Source organism: Carya illinoinensis, chromosome 16 (genome assembly GCF_018687715.1).
Source record: "Carya illinoinensis cultivar Pawnee chromosome 16, C.illinoinensisPawnee_v1, whole genome shotgun sequence".
Taxonomy (NCBI): domain Eukaryota; kingdom Viridiplantae; phylum Streptophyta; class Magnoliopsida; order Fagales; family Juglandaceae; genus Carya; species Carya illinoinensis.
The window spans coordinates 19,423,581-19,446,153 of record NC_056767.1 but is presented as its reverse complement, the minus strand read 5'-3'; the positions used below and the strand labels follow the sequence as shown (position 1 = coordinate 19,446,153).

Here is a 22,573-nt window from a genome sequence, read left to right as displayed (position 1 = left end):
ATTTTATCAGTTTAGTTGATTTTTCATTTTATTTTGTTAGGGGTTTTTCAGTTTTTATTTTTTTATTTTTTTTATTTTTTATCTTCCAACTTTTTAATTTTCCTTAATATTTTGGGTACTTTTAACATATTTTTTTTTTAAAAATTGTCATATATTTTTATAATTTTTTTTAATAGTAAGTGTTGAAAATAGAAAATATATGACATATAGATGTCAGCGAACACATGATATTAAAAAGATACACTGTAATTATTTTTTAAGAGAGATGGACAGAGGAGATAAAATAATATTAATTTCTCAAAACAAACTGATATTGCATGGGAAAAAAAAAACCGAAACAACATTCTGATAAACAAAAATCCGGAAAAGACTTTCCAATTTCAGAATCTCTCGAAACTGACAAAAAGTATAGTCTTAGTCGACTCTCCAAAAGCTAATTAACTAACCAAAATCTCCTGTGTAAACTGTAAATTGGAACCCTAAACCAGAAATCCTTAACTCCCAATGTAGATTCTGAATGAGCCGAGCTCATTTTGGCTTTCTCTGTTTTTTGGGTGAAGACGATGGCTTTGGCGCGAGCTTTTTCCGTTCCGAACGTCCCTTCTTCGTGCTATAAATGTGGAATTAATGGGGATTGCAAGTCTCAGAAGGAAGATCTCAAGGTCTCCGTTTTGGCTTTGGCTACTGCAGGAAGCTCTAATCTCGGGCTCTCTAGGATTTCGATTGGGTCGCATCTGTGGAGGTCTGAAGCTCACGGCCGGCGGTGGAGATCGAACGCCGTTGACACCCGCATTGTCCAGAATGCACCCTCTCGGACCACTGTCGAAATCCCCGTTACCTGTTACCAGGTCACTTTTAGTAATCTCTCGCTCTCTTGCTCTCTACCACAGTATGTGTGTGTATGTATGAACGTAGGTCTTTTTAAAATTATTATGTTAATGTGTTACTTAATTCATTTTCTCGAATGATTTGGCGCCGTTTTTGCTATGAATTTCTGTTTGGTTGGTGTGAAAATAGATAGGAAATGAGAAGGAAATTAAATTAAGCTGAATGCTTTACAATACAATAAGCTGAATGATGGGCCAAGGCTTCGAATGGCGCCAGCGTGGAAATAGAGAGCGTTTTCATGCAGTGCCGTTTCATCTTGTGGTTACTGAGAAAAACTAGGCAAAGAGAACAACGTGAATAAAAGCATCAAAGATGTCTGGTTAAGCCTCTGGTTATGCCTAGTGGCGGAGATATACTTCTTTGATTGTGATGATTGTTAGTAATAGTTTGAGAAGATTGCTTTAGTCTCTACTTCTTGTTTATCCTGGGTAAACTTGGCGAGGAATCTGTATGAAAGAATAATAATAAAAAAATATATATCAGCATTTTTTCGATCATTTACCCATTTCAAGAATGTTCATTGATCAACTAGGGATTTTTCGTATATGAGTTGGGCTAAATAGAATAAGCTGGTTAGGGTTGACTGGTGTACTCGATACAGAATGCAAAAAATGATTTTTCTCATACTATTTGATCTTAAAAGTGATCCTAGAAGCAGCCCATGTACTTACAGTTGGTCTCTCGCATGATTTGTCCTGATGCATTGAATAATAAACACGCAGAGTCATTAAGGGGCTTACAGTTAAAGTCCATTTTAAGGTTGAATTGTGGGCACGTTTCATGTTTCTAGCTTGCTTGCTTTCTTCATCAGTTCATCAAACTAAATCTGACTATGATCTTGCATTGGCTTCTCGGCTTTGTAATATTAATGGGATTTGAAGTAGTAATTCTTATCCAAAAGATGGTATGTGAAATGGTATTGTAGAATTTAGTCGTATATGTACTTATCAAAAAGAAAGAAGAAGAATTTAGTAGCATATGCTATCATGATGGCATTTTCTTTGCATAGGAGTCCATTAGGTCAAGGAGGAGAGATTGATTGACCACCTCTTTTACTAATAATCTGATCTTAGCCCATGTGAGGAGTTCTTGAGTGAGTTGTACTATGAGATGGAGATGTTCATCTTATGTTACTTAGTTCAAGACACTTTTTTTATTCATGTATTGTATCATGGATATGGCTCTTTTTTTCCTTCAGATTTCTTGTTTGAGGGGGGTCTTTGCTGGTTGTTCGCTCAGAAGAGCTGCTTTTTCTTCCTTTCTACATTTTTATCTGATTTCTTTCCAGTAATGCCTGGAGTTGTTATGCCACAATTTCTAACATATTTCTCATAGCACTGGCTCAAGAACATATTGGAATCCAAGTATATGGAATATTGAACTAAAATAATAATCTTTGGCCTGATAGTTTGATTTTGTGTGGGTCATAGCATGGCCTTGACATGTACCCGGGTTGAATATATATAGTTACACCGTGGGGAGATCATTCATGTATATGTCCCATATACTTGTGCTTTTGCCTAGTCTTATGATCAATAAAAAAAATTTTACTGAAAAAAATAAAATTTTTTTTATAAGGAAGAAATTTTATTAACCATGTAAGTAGGCATAGCCCAAGTACACAGGAAGTGTACAAGAGGTGAACCTAATTACAAGCTATGTGCTGTGAAAATCAGCATAAACCAATCAAAGAAAATATTAAAACTCTGAATTGGATTTATTAGTCCTTGGGATTGATTATACCTGTATCATTTTTCCTGTTGTGGTTATTTATCCTTATATGTGTGCAGAAGGTTAGCGTAACAATGTTTTGTTCTCGTTTGGTCCATAATAAAATTATTTTTTGTCGTTTTTTTTTTCTCTTTTTCATCTTTGTGTTTGTTCCTGGTTTGCAGGAGAAAAGGATTTATTTGACATTCTTCCCTTCTGTATCCTGCCTTTATTATTATGCTGCCTCCCAGATCCTGAATCTTAGCTTAACATGCAACCTTCTTCATGTTTTCCCACATTTTTGTTCTAGTTTATCAAGTTATCCAATGTTTTCATAGTTTGTACTTGATTATGTAATTGTCAGATATAGGAAAAAAAGTGTTTGTGAAGTGTGCTCCTTGAATCGCCTTATTCGTATTTTTTCCACCTTTCATTTGTTTTGTCTGCATGTTTAGTAACTTGCTTAGTGCCAATGGTTTTTATATCACAGCTTCTTGGTGTTCATGATCGAGCTGAGAAGGATGAGATAGTTAAGTCTGTGATGAATTTGAAGATTGCTGAGATTGAAGATGGTTACACAATGGATGCTGTCGTATCTCGTCAGGTAGAGACTAGACAGAAAATTATGTTGTCATTTTGCTGATTCTCATTTTTCCTTTTTTTTTTTTTTTTTTTTTTGTTTTTGTTTTGTTTTGTTTTGGGATTGCAGGATCTTCTAATGGATGTGAGGGATAAGCTTCTTTTTGAACCAGAATATGCCGGCAATATGAGAGAAAATATCCCACCTAAATCTCCCCTTCGAATTCCTTGGGCTTGGTTGCCTGCTGCTCTTTGCCTCCTTCAAGAGGTACAGACTTCTGTTTACATTTACTTAGTAAGTAGTTTATAATAGTTGTGCTTTAGGATTTGTTTTGTATTTTTATGTGTAGAGGAATTATATCCTTGTAGAGGAATTATATCCTTTTGTAGGTTCAGTTATTGCAGGTTTTGTAGCGAAACTTCTATCTTGTCCTGCTTGTGAGCGCTTGTTCTTTCTTTATTCTAACATATCATCTTCCCCTTACGACAGCTCTCAAAACTGTGGAATATTTCCCTATTTGAAAAAAAAAAAAATAGAATAAAGCAATTTAAATTTCCCCAATCTAGGTTGGAGAGGTGAAGCTTGTGCTGGATATTGGCCGGGCAGCTCTTCAGCATCCAGATGTTAAGCCTTATATTCACGATTTGCTTCTTTCTATGGCTCTGGCTGAGGTAAGGCATTTCAGCAAAGGAGTCAGGAACTTTTACCATCTTTTGTAGCAGCCTTGTTATGCCTCCTTGTCTCATCCTAGGTGCTTTCTTGAAGTGTGCAATTGCAAAGATTGGTTTTGAGAAGAACAAGGTGTCCCAAGGATTTGAAGCACTTGCTCGTGCTCAGTGTTTTCTAAGGAGTAAAATATCTCTTGGAAAAATGACGCTGTTATCACAGGTAATGTGCATTTCCTTGTGTGCTTTTGCATCTAACTTATTTGTTCAAGAATCTTTGAAGCATTTGCTTGGTTCTACGTACAGGAGGGATCTCCTTCATTGCTTTTGCCATATCTAATGAATCAATAGTTGAAATTGAAGCCATCTCATATCTCTCAATCTCTTGGTTACATATAAAAGAGAAAACAAGATCCAAATAATTATTGGAAGTGTGTGCTGATCACATCATAAAAACAGAGGGTCTAATACTCTAATGTGGAAAAAATAGAAACTTTGTGGAGGGGATAAGTTGTGCTGGCATTTTATTATGTTCTGTACTTGTTAGTTGCTTTAGAGTAAACTTGATTTCCTACAGCTATGATAATTCTTTTGCATTGGTTCTTAGATAGAAGAATCTCTGGAGGAGCTCGCACCTGCTTGCACGCTGGATCTATTAAGCATGCCTCATTCACCTGAAAATACTGAAAGGAGACGTGGAGCAATTGCGGCCTTGCGTGAACTGCTCAGACAGGGCCTTGAGGTGGAAACTTTGTGCCAAGTCCAAGACTGGCCATGCTTCCTGAGCCAAGCTCTTAATAGGCTAATGGCTACAGAGATAGTTGATCTTCTTCCATGGGATAATTTAGCTGTTACACGAAAGAATAAGAAATCACTTGATTCACAGAATCAAAGGGTTGTAATCGATACCAGTTGTTTCTATGTGGTGTTAATAGCCCATTTAGCACTTGGATTTTCAAGCAAGCAGACAGAGTTGGTAAGTCCTTTCTCTACAGCTTAATTTATAGACTGTCATCCCCACTCCCCTCTTATACCCTTTGTACTGGATGCGCCTTTTGTATCATTTAATGAAGTCTTATATATATATATATAAGTATCCCCAGTCCCTTCCTTACTCTTATAATTTCTTAGGAAAAGGTTTTTTGTTTTACTTACCAAAAAAAAAAAAAAAAAAATCTAATGAAAAAGGCTTTTGTTCATTTGGTGTAATTTGTATGTATCTTACAATCATCAACATTATCATTCGGGTTCCATTTCTTTAAGAGAGGGTAAGCAGAAGGGTTGATGCCCTCCATTTATTACTGTGTGTTTGTTTTATTTTCATGCAGATAGACAAAGCAAAAACTATATGCGAATGTTTGATAGCATCAGAAGGAATGGATCTGAAAGTTGAAGAAGCTTTTTGCTTGTTTCTTCTTGGACAAGTACAGTACTCATTTTGATTCTGTTCCATTTCTAGCACCAACTTCATGAAAATACTTTGGGAATTATTGTCTTGGTTTCCCTTTTCTACTTTCTTCTAGATTAAGAACTACTTTGACTGATGTATTGGTGTCTAGGGTACTGAGGTGGAGGTTGTTGACAAGCTTCAACAGCTTGAATCGAATTCAAATCCTGCTGCACGAAGTTCAATCTCAGGGAAGGAAATAAAACATGTTTCTGGTGCAAAACCATCGTTGGTGTGTCATCTCTCTCTCTCTCTCTCTCTCTCTCTCTCTCTCTCTCTCTCTCTCTCTCTCTCTCTCTCTCTCCAGCTTCCAGATTGAGATTTTTATGTTTGCTGCCCCGACAAACATGTTTCTGAAACTGCTTAGGTGGATGTTTCAATTTCGGGGACCTCAGTTAATGAGTGATTATATATGGCAACTAACTTGAGCATTGATCCTACTTGTCAAAAAGGAACTTAAACATTGATCCCAGATTCCTAGTCTTCCTTGGCAATATGATGCCTGTGTCTGATTTTTGTTTTGTTTTTTTGACATAGCTTGCATTATATCATGGATTATTGAATCTTGTGTCTTGCCTTCATAAACTACTAATTTTTCTTATTGAACCTGTCAACGATTGAGGGACACATGTAGTGGGCATAGTCATACTTCAGTGGACCAGGGCATGTATCGGCACTTATTCTCCCTTTTCTTGTTTTCATATTTGTGGTCAAAGAAATCGAAATGGTTGTTTAGGTTTTGCCCTAGATAGATATGACCATTTTGTTAATTGCACTGTGTTCTGAATTTCATGCTTTGTATTTTGATACCTTCTTGTCATACTGCCTCTCCTCTCGACCAGGAAATGTGGCTGAAGGATGCTGTGCTTACTATCTTTCCAGATACACGAGATTGTTCACCGTCGTTGGTGAGGTTCATGATGGTGGATACACTACTTTAAAAAAAAATTATGGTGGATACAAAGTAGATAAGACCTTTAGTTTTTACAGGAAGTCATCGGAGATGTATGTTTATGCAGGTCAACTTTTTCAGTGGAGAAAAAAAATCTCCTGGGAGCAAGAAAAGCAAAGTTCCGCAAACTGTGCGTACGGTATGCCACAGACCATTGGTCTCTTCTCCCCTGTCAGAGCGGAAAAGTTTTGAGGAATCTCTTCCATATGCAAGCTCTTCTCGACTTCTTGGGCTTGCTGTTAAGCAGTTGACTCCAGATTTGCAAAGTCCATTGATATTGGACAAAGGTAGCAGTGGAAGCAATGATAGCGGGTCTTGTGAATCAAACAAGAATCCTGGCATGCACCATAATAAAAATTGGGAAAGTTGGTTGCCCCAAAAATTGATTGGAAGGATAACTTCTGTTGCTGTACTGGGGGGCATTGTGCTTGTTACCTATAAATTATCAGGCATGAATGTTGGTAAAATGAATAGAGCTTCTAAATGGAACTCTGGTACCCCAAACGTGGAGACAAGTTCTCTTATTCAGACAACAGATTTGACGGTGGATTACGGGCTTGATTATACTCAAGGAAGTGGTATTGCTGGCAGACTCAAGAAGCTTCTGGCAAGTGCTATCCAGTTCAAGAACCGCCCAGATGCTGGAAATCCTTATGTTTTATCCCCTCCTGCTAGTCTGTCAGCGACTATGACTTCCATGTACAAGAGGGTAATGCCTATGGAAGAAGCTGAAGCCCTTGTTAGGCAGTGGCAAGCAATTAAAGCTGAGGCTTTGGGGCCTAGCCATCAAATTCATAGCCTCTCTGAAGTCCTTGACGAATCAATGCTTGTTCAGGTAAAATGCACGGATTGGTTTTCACATCTTGTCATGCCATTTTTTTACTGTCAACGTTTAAGAATATTTTCTATTTTATTGGCACTGGTGTCCGAGAACAAAGTCCCAACTAATCCCGGGGGTGCACAATATATTCAAACACTTGAGTGTATTTTATATAAAATATCATTGTTTATGATTTAGGTACGGGTCCTATACTTTGGAAAAAACCAAATCTCAAATTTCATAGTAAACAAATTATATTAATATAAAAAAATGAATTATATTATATGATCAGATAGCTGAAGTTGTGAGTAATTTGATGATCTTGATTCAAAGAAAAATAAAAATCTTGAAAGGTCAAAATTTGTTGATGAAAATTAATTCAATACTAAAGGCTTTATGGAGGGGAGTGATGATTCTAGTACGCTCAAAATTTATGTTGGCCGAATACAAGGCTGAACTTCTCTTGTCAGAATCATCCTAAACTTTGATACAGGCCCTTACTTTTGCTTCTTGTAGTGGAGAAACTGTATCGACAAAATTAGTGACAATTTTTCTTTCCTTGACGTCACAAGATTAATGTTCATTATTATGCTTTTGGGTGTTTTTTGTTCATGTGATGGCTTGCAGTGGCAAGCCCTGGCTAATGTCGCAAAGGCCAAGTCTTGTTATTGGAGATTTGTTTTGCTACGGCTGTCCGTTCTGCAAGCTGACGTTATGTCAGATGGGATTGGAGCAGAGATGGCAGAAATTGAGGCTCTTTTAGAGGAAGCCGCAGAGCTTGTTGATGAATCTCAACAAAGCAAGCCAAATTATTACAGGTAAATGTAATAACTTTATGCATCAATTTTTTAGTGTTACCAAGAATCATGTTATGCGTTACTCATTATTCATGTCTAGTGTAGAACATAGATCTTAGCCGCTTTTTACAACTTTTAGTGTCCACATTTGATTTTTATTATTAATTCTATCCGTATGGATCATTAATGTATGAATACTCCCTACTTTGAAGATGATTCCGAAGATAATAGTTATATACATTTATATATATATATATATATATCCATAGGTAATTCCGAAGAAATAGTTGTAATATCTCTAGCAATGTTCCTAAATTATCTTTTATTCCTGGCTTTATTTATTGATTGTGTAAAGCAAGCAGCATTCCCAACTTATTCTTTATCTCCTTCAGACCCAAGTTTGGAATTTTTTGCTTTTTCTTTTGACGATTTTTGCTTTTGCTTGTCTCAACTGAATAATTGCAGCACCTATAAAGTTCGTTATGTTCTAAAGAGGCAAGATGATGGTTCATGGAAGTTCTATGAAGCTGAAACCCAAACACCATCATAATATTCAGCCTAAATATGGAAACCTGAGCCATCTCCAGCTAACTTGGTTCTTCGCATTTTCAACTTTTATCTTGCTGAGGAGACCTGTAAAAATGAAAGAGGATGATATCCGAGGAGGGGGTGAGAACCTTTAACAACTGGTCAAATGTACATCATGTGAGTGGGGTTTGCTGCTTCTTCTTAAAGGGTGGATAGAATATAGGTGCATTCAAAGGGAAATTGGAGCTGAATAATTTGGTAAGTTCTTACAAACCTTTGTAAAGAGTGTCAATGACCTAATTTGGAATTTACATCAATTTTTCTCATTATTAATGTGAGTCCTGATTCTTTTCTGGAACTTTTTTTTTTTTTTTTGCCTGAATAATGTGAGTGCTAATTGAGCAAGGCCTACGATGAATCCTCCATGCAGTGTCTTAACATTTGTCAATGGTTAACAATGTTTTTTTTCAGTAATGTTACCTACAATCATGGAGTGCGCAAGCGCTGTGTAGTTGCTCGGAAAAAAGTGGAGTCTACTATTAAATAATTAATTTTTTTTCCCGTGAGTCCCATATTTATTTATTTTTTTTAAAATAATTGTACAACGCTTGCATATTCACTATTGCGAGTATCATTTCTCTATTTTTTTATTATTTTCAAAATTTTGACATTTGATTAAGAAAATTCAAAAGATTTTGAAAAAAAAAGAAAGAAAAATTGATTCTTATTAATGGTGGCCAAATATAGTTGTCTAATAATATCATTTTCCTTGAAAACAAACTAGTGTGTTTGGTTAAAGAAATCTTGAAAATCTTTTGGAGAAATCTTGGAATGCATTATCTATTGGTTTTGATGGAAGTAGATTGAAATTTTGAATTATTATTTTTTTAAATGTGTATTGGGATGTGTGAAATTGGATTTGTAGGGTTGAAAAGTAATTTAAATACCATTGTTTTGGGGGTATTTTCGTTTTAGATTTTGTAAATTTATTATTATTATTTTTTTTGGAATTTTTATTGAAATATACTAAAATGATTGGATAACAAATTGAAAGTCCGAAATAGAAAATTATTTTGTTAATTTTTTTTTTTAAATGGAATAAAAAGGAGGTTCAGATATTTGAGTATAAAGCAAAAATTCTTTTGAAATAAAGAAGTGATGAGAAATTCCCACCTCCACGGGCTCCACCTACTCTAATCGTATGAAGGCGGGAAATGTCTCAACCGTTACGGAACTCCAAAACCCTTGAGATTCTTGTTTGTTTTCATATATTAGATAAAATAATATGAGATAAATTGATATAAAAATTAAAAATTAAATAAAATATTAATAAAATATATATTTTTTAAGATTATTTTTATTTTAAAATTTAAAAAAGTTATACTATTTATTTTATTTTATGTAAAAATTTAAAAAAATTATAATGATTAGATAAAATGTAATAAGGAAGAGGTCCGCTCCAAAATTCTGGTTGAATGGGCATGAGAGTTTAAAATATCTTGACCGTTACATAACTCAAAAGAATTGAAATTAGTTGCCCACTCATGGTGGGACTAAGGTAATGTTTGTTTACAAAAGTATTTGAGAATTTGTTTGAGATTAGGTTTTAACAAATGAGGAAGAAAATTTTGCATAAAATTTTTTAAAAAATAAATAAATCTTACACTATAGTTTGTGAAAGTCGATAGATAAAATTGAAAAATTGTTTGAATATATATTTTAAGATTATTTTTTATTTTAGAGTTTATAAAAGTTATATTGATTTTTATATTTGAGTAATGATTAAATAAAAATTTGAAATAGAAAAGTTTTGTGTTTAAGTAATGTTTATGAACGAAATGATGAGAGAAGTTAAAAAATTTTGGAAAAATACTTGGTCCCGACGAAGAGTACTCTCATTAGATTATGCAAATGTAAATAAAATGAGGAGTTTATCCAATAGAGCATAAAAAAGTGTTGTATTGAAGAAAAATTCTATTTATCATCTTTTACACTATACATCAATATATGATTTGTCATTTTTTATATTCTATTTAAATACACAAATATTGATGTGTAAATATATATGTTTAAATAAAAAGATAAAAATATAAAATTACATGTTAGTTTGTGATGTGGAGATGATAAATAGTATTTATCTTTAATTAATAAATAGATAATACAATAATATGAGAATCGATTTTGAATAAAATAGTCAAATATAAAATCATGAAATACTATGCAAATTATAACTTTACATTTATATTATTCAATGAGGATGCTCTATTTTCTTATTTTTGTTGTTTCTTTTTCATTTTTTTTTCGTTAACAGATTTTTAATTTTTTTAAGACTTATTTTGTCATTTTTAAAATTTTATTTATTTTCAATTTATAAACTATTTCGATTTATAAAATTAGTATTTAAAATAAAAAAAATAAATTTTAATGATATATTTTAAAAGATATGATACATAAACTATTGTGGGTGCTATAACAGAGGGGCCCAATTGATAAATTCATCAAAGGCAGGGTGAAATCGTAAAATAAACGTAATTGTGCTCTATCAATAAAATATTAATAGGGAATTATTGTAAATAAAATCTACGATAACCTTAATTTTATATACCACTTAATGATTTTTTTTAGTAATTTAATAATTTGATCGTTATTAGTTTCCTTTCTAAAAAATGATAGTTAATATATTTTATATTGTTATTTATCCTCTATATATAGTTTTATCTTTTACGTATCATTTTGTTATTAGAAATGATAATTGTAATAGTGAGTATGCATGTGTAACGGAATTACTTTAAAATAAGTGAAAAAATACGAAACTTACATAAAAAAAATTAATTTTTTAATAGTGAATCCCACTCTTTTTTAAAATGATTGCACGATGCTTGCACACTCTATAACTATATATAACATTACTCTTATGTTATTCATCTTACGGCACATTATATCGCTTACTTAATAGGATATCTAGAGCATATATAATTAAAATAAATCACTTATAATTTAAGATTTCAAATAACCTTATTGGTTGATAAAATTGAAGAGTATAAATTAAACAAAAGATTATGCTGAGAAACGCTGACACTATGTTTGCTAAATATCATATCGTTTTAAGCAGAGAATTAGAGGATCATCTTAGGTATTTACGGATTGAACACAAAACATATCAAAGTTATTTGAATCTCATATCTTGCTTAAAAAAAAGAGTAAGAATCAAAGTTTTGAATACTGTTGATCCGTTTCGGTAGTTATTTCGGTTAAGGCACTGGAACGAAATATTTTGATATCGATATTATTTTGGGATAGTCTATATATAATAAATTATACATATATAAATTATATTTCAAAATAACGTTAATGCAAGTCTTAAAAAGTTAAAAACACATATTTATAAAACTTAATAATACTTATAAGTTCTCAATCTAACTATTTAAAAAAATAATAATCATTTATCTTTATCACGAAAAGGGGAGTATAGATTTGATTTTTAGTCCTTTGAGAAAATGAGATTAAAAAAAGTTAGGAAAATACTCTTTAGATGTGATAATTGGAGTGAAAATTACAAAAAAAAAATTAGAATTTTTATATGAGTAATGCTACATGCAATTGTGGAATGTGCAAATGTCGTGCAATCACTTTGAAAAAGAGTAGGGTTTACGATTAAAAAGTTAGTTTTTTTTCATGTGGGTCCTGTATTAATTCACTTTTTTCAAAGGATTGCGCGGCGCTTGAACAACCATGACTGCAAATGTAATTTCTCTTTTTATTTTAATTACAAAAATCCACAAAGTTTGGCCAGTACACCGAAAAATGGTCGGTATTGATAGAAATGCAGCGATAGGGCCGGTATTTGATCCGGTATAAAACACATCCATTTCCTATATCGGCCAGTATTGTACAAAATTTAAAACACTGGTAAGAAATTCTAATGAACAGATTTTGGACAGAAAGCTCTATTAAAGGAATGAATAGTATTGTTTTATGATAGTTTTGTATTGGTAAGTTAAGGAAAATCTATTGGTAAGCCCATTAATGCTTAATGCTAGAAAGCTTTAGTGTGGTTTTGGTGGTGTTCTCTGAAGATTTAATCTTCCTGTTTCCCTTGAAATATATAACTTTGCATAATCTTTGTCCCAAAGAATTCCTTATTCAGAACAAATTCAACTAGATTTTCAATAAGCATACTTGCATAATCAGATTATATTAATCAAGAAGATTATAATTAATAGATATTGAAAGAAATCTACAAGATTGGACAATTCTATGTGGCCCAAAAAACCAAAGTTATAAATAATCTATATTTTCTTCTAAATTATCATTCCTTACTGATTATTCAATAAAACTGTAGAAAAAACTATTAGGGTTGGTTTAGTTATACAAAACCAAACTATTTTATCTCATTTTATATAATCATTACAATTTTTTCAAATTTTCATATAAAATATAATAAATAATTTAACTTTTTCAAATCTAAAAAAAAATTATATTATAATAATATATTATTTAACTTTCAACAAAATATCTCATCTCATCTCATCTTTAAAAAAAAAAAAAAAAAAAAAAAAAAAAAAAAAAAAAAAAAAAAAAAGAGATGAAGGTCACCTGTCCATGAGTGACCCCCTTCTAATATTATTAAAAACTCTCACTTCTGGCAGAGGAATACTGTGGTAACAAAAATACAACATGACAAACCCAAAAAAGACCATAATCCAAACCGACTCCACTAATATATCTAACATAAGGAATACCCAACCTATCTGTATGTATAAGCCCCTTCAATCTACTGGAACGAAAGTCTTCTCTAAAAAAATCCCAAGTCCTGCCACTAGCACCATGTTTTGCTGAAAAATTCCTACCATGTTAACTTCTCTAAACACATGCTTAAATTGAATATTCAGTGTAGAAATAATAGAACGCGTTTCTTCCCAAAAATTTCACAAATACAAATACTTACAAATCCCCAAGATAAACCATCCCATCACCGCACTAGAATCCAACTCAACTAACACATCTTTCAACCCCAACTGTTGACAAAGATAAAGCCGATCAAGAACTGCTCTACACTTAGCAATATTATTTGTAGCCTAACCATAAGAATGGGCAAAGTCTCCAAGAACCTTCCCCTGTGCATTCCTGACAGCCTTAATTTGAACTACGATTATGAGTCATTACAGTTGCTTACAAAGGAAGCTATTAGGCAACATATTGAACAAAAATATTCATTTATACATATTGGGTTAATACAAATTTCTATTAAATCACTTAGGAGAAATGAACTAAATGCCTCAGTTTTACTTTGCTTAAGAAATGGACATTATTATAAGTTTCATGACTCATTACTTGGTATGGTCGAATCTAGTTTATACCAAGATCTTGTATATATTAACTACTATCCTAATTATTCTCTCTCGTTACATGATGTTAATATCTTACAAGCATTATTATCAAATATTAAAACAAATGGTTACTACATGATGAAACTTGAAATGATCACATCTTTTAACTGTAGTTTACCGTATCTATTATAAATTCATGAAAACTACATTATAACTACAAGCCCTCACTAAGGGTTACACACTATTATTACAATCTAGCATACCAAACTCCAGTATACTAATCCTTAACCAAATTAAATAGAATAAGTTAGTCTCTCAAACGAATGAAAATTGGATGATATAAGTCTATTGGAAAATGCTTGGATGACTCCAAAATGTGCCCACCAAATTTGCCCCATTGTTTATTTTATTTTTTATTTATTTTTTCTTAATAGTTAAAGAAGTGACTACTAGTGAATTTGTATATATATTTTTATTTTTTAAAATGTTTAAAATTGTTTAAAAATGACTCTCAAATGTGCCCAACAAAATTGACTCCAAAGTGCAATTGCAATTTATTTTCTCATTATTCCATACTTGCATCGTCTAATTACCAGACACCTAAATTAGTATTTAACTCAGTTTGTCATTATATATCCCAAAATTTGGATACACAAATTCAAGGAGTTATTCATTAAAACATTATAGATAGATTTATTTACACTCTAAACACTAATATACCTTCTACCTCACACACTCATGATCATCCCAGAGAACCCTCTTCTCCAACTCACAAATAGTTGGAAATAATGCTCAAATATGTACACTTACTAAAGAAAATTTTAAGATCGACAAAGAGTATCTCAAACAAGATTTTATAAAGAAAATAGGCCAAACAAATTAACATTATTTTCAACATATTAAAACAGACAGCGATTATATCCAAAAGAAATATTATGAATTTTAGAAGAGATCAAGTTAATGATTATTCTACTAGAGATTCTAAATATCATGTTTCTGTCACTCAAAAGTGGTATCCAAGACCAACTCCACCATATGTGTAATTCGAGAAAGGAGAACATATGGTACGATTGCTTTCTTACCAGACGGATTATATGAATGGAACATAAATGAATTATCTAAATACAATTGAACTAGTGATTTATTAATTAATCTTAGATGCCCTCAATTATCTGATTTTCGTTGGTATAAATATGTATTTCTAACTAAAGCTATGATCAGACATGATTGCCAACAACCATATTGGAAAGAAAAGTTTATAGCAGGACTTCTATATTATTTTTCCAAAAAGGTATAGGAATTATTAGGAAATTTTGATAGTATAATTGATTCTATTAATCTTACTTATGATGATATTATAACTACTATTAGTAGAAATGGTTTAACAATGTGTAATGATCTAAAATTAGAAAAGCAAATTGATAAAGAAAAGAATTGGGCACATTTTGCAAACTTTTTGGTTATGCTCAATTATTGCCAATGTCTAAAAGGAAATAAAAAAAAAACAAAAAGAAAAAGAAATTATTAAAATTATTCTTACAAAAAATGAAAATATAGACCACCATATAAAAAATATAAAAGACAAACAAATATATAACAAACCCACAAGAGGTACGAAAAATATAATAAAAAGAAAAAATAGTTCGTTTGTTATAAATGCGGTAAAATAGATCATAGTCAATCTAATTGTAGAGTCAAGTAACAAATCAACGAATTAGATATATTATAAACACTAAGGTGTTATAGATAGTGAGTTAAGATGAAAGTTGAATAAAATATTATTTTTTGATATTATTATTATTATTTAAATATTTAAAAAAATTGAATTGTTTATTATATTTTTATATATGTAAGAATTTGAAAAAGTTATAATATTGAAATGAGATGAAATAAAACAATTTCACTATCCGAAAGGCCTAAAGAAAAATTGTTAAACCTATTCATAACACCATTAAGTGAAGATCGAAAACACATTTCTTCTTCTGAAGAAATTTATCAACTAAAAAGGAGTTCTTGCTTACATTGATGACGGTAGTTTTACTATCATTTTACTATTAATTGTTCTTTCTTTTTTCGTTCACCCTTCTATCATTTTCCATTCCTTCTCACTTGCCTATCTCCCTCCCTTTCTCTGTCTTCTCTCTAATCACCTGCTTGCTTTGCGCTAAACACTATTTCCTCACAAACCGGAATTCTCTCTCCCACACCCTCTGTTGCTAATGCATGCAGTACTTATCTTTTCCTATTTATTAGGTAGGTTAAACCGCATTCACCACAAGTATATTATTATTTTTTTGTTCGTTAATAGCTAAGATTTCGGCTGCATGAAATATTATTTCCTGCAGTCCGATGACCTATTATGTTGCCGGCATAGTAGTTTAACTGCCGAAATTATTATTAATATATAATAAAATTAAGTTGAATTAAATTATATATATACAATGTTACAAGATAAAATAAAAAGAAGATTGATTTAAGGTAAGATCAATTCATTTTTGTATAGACATTACAAAGGCTAGCATATTCAGCATTTGCAACCAAGACATAGCATAAATCAGGGTTTTGAATACCGTGCCATTCCGGTAAGTATAGTCGGTATTTACCATGCTGGAACATTGACCGGCATATCGGAGGTATGTATTTCATACCAAATTAAATAAAGACCGTACCGGTGTGTTTTGGTCAGTAACGATTGGTTTTGGGTGTACTAGTCGGTTTCAGTGTACTGGTCAAAATTAATATATATTTTTGTAATTAATGTAAAAATTTTGACTTTTTCATAATTTTCACTCTAATTCTTACATCTAAAAACTATTTTGTTAACTATTTTTAATTCATTTTTCTCAAGGTCTGAAAATTAAATCCCTACTCCCTTTTTCATGATGAACATGAATGATTCATTTTTTTAAATAATTGGATTGAGAATTTAGAAGTATTATTGAGATTTATAAATGTGTTTTAACTTTTTAAAACTTCAATTGATGTTATTTTGAAATATAATTTATACATATATATAATTAATTTATCTATATATAGATTATCCCGAAACATTACTGGTATTGAAATGTTTCGTTCTAGTACCTTAAACTAGGAGTGGGCAGTGGGGCCATGCAACTCGCTGCACTGCCCCGTTCGTCCCTCCCAGCCCATGCGGGATGGGGTTTCCGTGCCGCTGATAAGGGGGTTGCGGAGCCCCACTCTCACTTGAGGCCTTCAGCAGAGGCAAGGGACGAAAGGGGCTAAGCCTCGCTCTGTATTTCCCCTTCCCCGCATGCTTGAAACGACATTATTTTGCCCATGAAAAAAGGGTGCCATTTCATTACCTGTTAAGAAACAACACCCCCCCCCCCCCCCCCCGGCGAGACCCCCCCTTTAGCCTTTTCAATCTCTCTCTGTCTCTTAGACTCTCTCACACTCTCTCTATCTCTTGCTCTCTCCTATTCTCTTCTCTCTCTCTCTCTCTCTCTCTCTCTCTCTCTCTCTCTCGCATGACATTTGAAGACTTTTTGAGACTCATTGTCACTCCTTACTTTGCTGCGCTAAAGGTAAGATTGTGGACCTCGATTTCTCCATTTATTATCATTTTTTTTTTTTGAGTTTTGGATTGGAGATTGGATGAAGATGGATTGAATCAGAGATGGAGTATGTGAATGATTGTGAATTGTGTGATGTGGATTGTGATTGTGCATGTGTTTGAATGAATCGTTGTCCGTTGATTGTGATTGTGTGCATCTGATTGTTTGAACTTTTTTTTTTTGTAATTTGTAGGTTTTCAAATTTGGAACTGGGTTTCAATCATGAAACCCCTAAATCAATTAAGGGTTTCGGATTGGAACCTAAACTAATTTATGGTTCCAATCCGAAACCCTAAATTGATTTAGGGGTTTCAATTGAAGCCCTAAATCAATTTAGGGGTTTTGGATTTGGACCCTAATTTTTAGGTTTCCAATCTCAAACCCTAAATTGAGATCAAAACCATAAATTGATTTAGGGGTTTCAAATTCAGGTTTGTTATTACGCTTTTTTATTTTTTGTCTTGCGTTGGCTTTGCACTTTGCCTTGTTTTTTAATGTGTGGTATATTATTATAAATTTTTTTTATATCTTGTATTGCTTGATTTTCTAATTTTTTTTATTGTGTTAGGGAATTAAGAATCTTCTCAAAAGGATTTCAGTGATAGCTTTCCTACCTCTACTAGTACCCCTAGCCCTTCTAATACCCTTGCCTTAGAACCTAACCCTACTCCAACCTCTATAGGGAGAACATCTTGTCCCGCCCCCAAGCCCACACAGAGTAAGAAATCTATTTTCATAGTTTAGTCTCACTTCACAAAACTAGAGGGTGGTGACTCTAATAACCCCCAAGCAAAATGTAATTACTGTGAGAAAATATATGGATGTCACTATAGGAAACATGGTACATCCCAGTTAAAGGTCCATTTAGAGGAACAATGCAAGAAGAGTCCAATATTAAGATCCTTACAAGAGAAGAGTCAATCTAGACTAGATATTGGACTAAAAAAATTGGTAGATGGGATTAGTAGGGGTCCAACATTGAGTGTAGAAGGAATTTAGCTCGTATGGTTATCATAGACGAGCTATATTTTCAGTTTGTGGAGAGGAGAGGGTTTCAAGAACTTGTCTAAGAATTGGAACCTAGATTTATGCTTCAATCTTGCCACATTATGGTAAACGATATTAAAAAGATGTATAGAAGATATAAAGATTTTTTGAGGGACCAATTTGTGGGTTTGGTAATTTGCCTCACTACCAATACTTGGACTTACGTCTAAAATTATAATTATATGTCTTTGACTATGCATTTTGTTAATTTTGATTGGATTTTTCATAAAAAGATTATTAAGTTTTGTCAAATAACCGATCACAAGGGTAAGACGATTGGGAAGGCCTTGGAGGCCACAACAAAGGAGTGGGGGTTGGCATGGGTTTTGACAGTTTCAGTTGATAATGCCTCGTCTAATGATGTCAACTTAGTATAGTTGAAGACTTATCTTAGAGAGACAAATAAGACAGTCTTGTGTGGTGAATATTTGCATGTTAGATGTGCTGCAAATATCTTGAATTTAAATGTGATTGAGGGGTTAAAAGATGTTAATGACTCAGTTGCATGAGTTAGAATGGCTGTAAAATTAGTGAGATCTTCTATTGCTAAATTGGAGAAATTCAAGATTGTTGTGAACACTGCGGGCATAATATCGAAAAATAGTCTTTGTACTGATGTTCCTACCATATGAAACTCAACATTCTTGATGTTGGAGACGGCCCAATAATATAAGCCAACCTTTTAATTATTGGGTGATGAAGATATTTAATATGTCAAATACTTTGATGAGCATGAGAGATTAGGAAAGCTTGATGATGATGATTGGGAGGTAGTTTCAATTTTTGTTGATTTTCTCGGGTTTTTTTACGAGGTCACATTGAAGTTATCTGATTCTTTGTACCCTACATCCCATGAGTTTGGTCAACAAATATGTAAGGTAAAATAAGAATTAGATGACATGTGTAGGGGTTCTAATTTACAGATAAGGGAGATGACATTGACCACGAGTGTCAAATATGTGGTTGTTTTTCTTGATCTACATCTGAAGATTGATGGCATGGTATATGGTTTGAGTAGACTAAATATTTTGTTATATGTGGTTGTTATTCTTGATCCACATCTAAAGATTGATGGCATGATATATGGTTTGAGATTTGCGTAAGATCAGGCATGGGCTGATTTTATTGGTTATATAGCTTGAGATACCTTGGCTAAATTGTATGATAAGTTTTCTACGATTAAGGGTGGTACTATGTCTACTACACCTGCACCTATCCTAGCACCTCCTCTAGACACCAGGGCAGCAAAGAAGTGTAGATTAGCATGAAGTAAAACCTTCTCACAGAATCTCACACTAGTTTGTCAATCTACGGGGGCAAAGTTGGAGTTAGACAACTATTTATCAGGGAATCTTCTTCCACATGATGATCATTTCGATATATTAGAATTGTGGAAGGCAGTAGTAAAGAAATATCACATCCTTGCTGAGATAGCCCGCTATATTTTGGCTATCCCTATTAACACCGTTGCCTCAGAGTCGGCCTTTAGTATCGGAGGCGCATATTGAATCCTTTCCGTGGTTCATTGTCCCCTACAATTGTGGAGGTATTGATATGCACATAAAGTTGGATAATGGGAAAGAAAATTCATGTTATAGATGTTTTAGATTTTAAGCAACCGACGAGGAGGAGGGTAGTGATAAGCCTGGATCTAAACTACTTGGTAATTATTGTTTTCATTTTATTATTTTGATTTATTTATATTCATTTTGATTTCATCGATATTAATTTTAGTATTAGTTGTTGTAACAATTCATGAGACAACTCAGACGATGAGCTACGTTCGATGCAATATGACTTCGTGTCAAAAGATCCACCATTACCAATTTGCCATAGCCCATAGGTCTGTACAATTTGACAATTTGTAATTTGTATGCCATTAGTTGATTGTTTTGTATTTATATAAATTTTTTATTGTACAATATGAATATGTGTAGCTCAAGCCTCAAATCTCAACGAGTTAATAAAAATACTACTTGCCCAGGTTGGCCCAAATGTCGCAGTTAAAGACTCAAACAACTCTCTTAGTATATTTAGAATATTGAAATTTGAATAATTTGTACATATTATGTATTCAATGATTTATAATGTTGATACAATATCCATTGGATACTTTTATGTTTATAATTGTTTAGCCTAAAATTTTGTAATAGCTTAGTTATTATTTTTAGTTTATTAAGCAATAGACTAGTAGTCTGTAGTAGTACTTCATTAGTTTATTTGTTTTAAATTTGTATCATGTATACATTATTTTTATTCATATAACTTTTTTTTTACTTATAGTTTTATGGGCCCAAAATGACCCAAAACCCTTCTAGGCTATTTTAGGCCGAGTAGTGGGGGGCAGATGGATTGACACACCCAACTGCACCCCTTTATCGAGAAGGGGGTAAGTGCGGGGGCGGGAGGCAAGGAGGAAATCCTCACCCCCGCCCATGCGGGAGTAGGGGATAGGGAGGGGACTACCCTGCCCTGTAGGGTGTGGGTAGCACCTTTACTTTAACATAAACGAGCACTAAAACTATATTTAAAAATTTTTTAATGAATTTTTTCAAAAATAAAACATATAACACGATATAAATAAAAATTAGATTAATAGTATCAAGATTCATTTTCTTGTTACAAGTAAAAGAAAAATATAACATCACTTGTCAACAGTTTAAACCACCTATAACAAAATGTAGCATAGACTAATTTAATTTGACTATTGTATGAGAATAATAATCAAATATTTGTCTAATATTAATATACTTTATAGTTTGCATAAATTCTAGTTTGAGGAATATTACTTAAACTATAGAGTAGGTATGTACTGTTTCGAGTATCACAATTCAATACATCAATGTAGTAGCTAGAAGTCACCACTTGGTTAGATAAATCATCATGAAAAGTACTTTAGCTACAAAAGGATTATACAAAAATAAACTCACAAATTGACATGACTATCTTGATGTGGTACGTTAAATCGTAAAGTTACTTTTATTGTAAAGTAGATATAACAAATAACATAAAATTACGTAGTTTTTGTTAGTTTACTAATATGATAATTAGAAAAAATAACTAATTTTATCTAATGAAATTATGATACAGATCATTTTTTGTGTAATAGTCCCATTAAGTGCATATGGGTCATATTCATAATGCCCAATGGCTTACATATAACATTTTTTGTGTAATAGTCCCATTAAGTGCATATGGGTCATATTCATAATGTCCAATGGCTTACATATAATTCATTTGATAAAATATATTAGCAATAAATGAACATAAAGTGATATGCAATATCAGAACATAACTTAACTAACTTTATTAATAAAATTTGATCTCAGGACAAAACCAACTTTATTAAAATGATATGCAATTTCAATTTATTTGTCAAACAAAATTCTAACAATATTATACATTTAAGTTCTCGGCCATCTAAAGGTTGGACTTCACATCGAAGATCTATGGGGTCTTGCTTATCGATTTTGCTTCGCCCCATCCAAAATCTCACCTCGCAATACTGGCGATGACAATCCTAAACGGTCACAATTATATCTCGATGGACCTTAGAATTTTACAACGGAAACTTAGACTAAACAGTAATAACTGTAGTGTCCTACCATCCCTTTTCCTATTCTTGCCAGGTCAAGTAGAAGTCAGACTCATCAGCTTTGCTACTCATCATTAGAGGTGTAATCGGTCCGGTTTTGGACATATTTTGAGAACCGAATTGGTAGATAACAGTTTTGAGATTTGAAAAATCGATACCGTACCAGTTATACTCCTAAAATGGCCGTACTTTTGATTTTACTGATTCTAGTTTGGCTCGGTCCCCTTGTGATAACCCGAAACTAGTAGAGCATGGGTCATAACTTTATTTTAAAAGCTATAGTATTTTTAAGGCCTTAGTGTTTTGGGTAAAGATGAGGCCTTAGAAGTATAGTAGAGAAACTTGAGCCAAGAGAGACCCTAAAATCCTTAGTGAATTTCGGCCCCTACAGGAAACCCAAGTCCATTGGCCCAAAGCCCATGACCTAAGCCTTTGTCCATGGTGTCATGTGTCGCACATGCAAGACACCATGTATCTAGACTTGGACTGAGGGGGGAGAGAGAAGTGTAGGGAAAGCCAAAGGATGGCTTGCATGCCTACCTTAGTAGGATTGACACTTGTCTTACATGCATGGAGCTTCTAGAAGAACTAATTGACAAGATGACCTAGGGAAGACCAAGGGATTTTTGGATTTTGCCT

The 22,573-nt window shown here is 32.8% G+C and overlaps 1 protein-coding gene across 2 annotated transcripts; it reads left to right on the top strand.

Moving 5' to 3' along the window:
- Positions 1–333: 333 nt before the first annotated feature.
- On the top strand, positions 334–8,745 carry LOC122299596 (plastid division protein CDP1, chloroplastic). Of its 2 annotated transcripts, none has more exons than XM_043109978.1 (12): positions 334–848; positions 3,089–3,202; positions 3,308–3,445; positions 3,745–3,849; positions 3,944–4,066; positions 4,451–4,819; positions 5,172–5,267; positions 5,403–5,522; positions 6,133–6,213; positions 6,310–7,077; positions 7,690–7,880; positions 8,325–8,745. In XM_043109978.1, exons 1-12 carry the CDS (start codon positions 564–566, stop codon positions 8,407–8,409), a joined length of 2,475 nt encoding a protein of 824 aa, XP_042965912.1. In that variant the 5' UTR covers positions 334–563; the 3' UTR covers positions 8,410–8,745. The 2 variants fall into 2 exon arrangements, with proteins under 2 accessions (XP_042965912.1, XP_042965913.1); XM_043109979.1 differs by having other exon boundaries at positions 335–848; positions 6,133–6,198.
- Positions 8,746–22,573: the final 13,828 nt, after the last annotated feature.

Bases quoted from the DNA above. Each gene is read 5' to 3' on its own strand.
- LOC122299596 (XM_043109978.1), top strand. From the start codon at position 564: ATGGCTTTGGCGCGAGCTTTTTCCGTTCCGAACGTCCCTTCTTCGTGC. The intron at 849-3,088 runs GTCACTTTTAGT...TTTATATCACAG, and splicing joins TCCCCGTTACCTGTTACCAG to CTTCTTGGTGTTCATGATCG. The intron at 3,446-3,744 runs GTACAGACTTCT...TCCCCAATCTAG, and splicing joins CTCTTTGCCTCCTTCAAGAG to GTTGGAGAGGTGAAGCTTGT.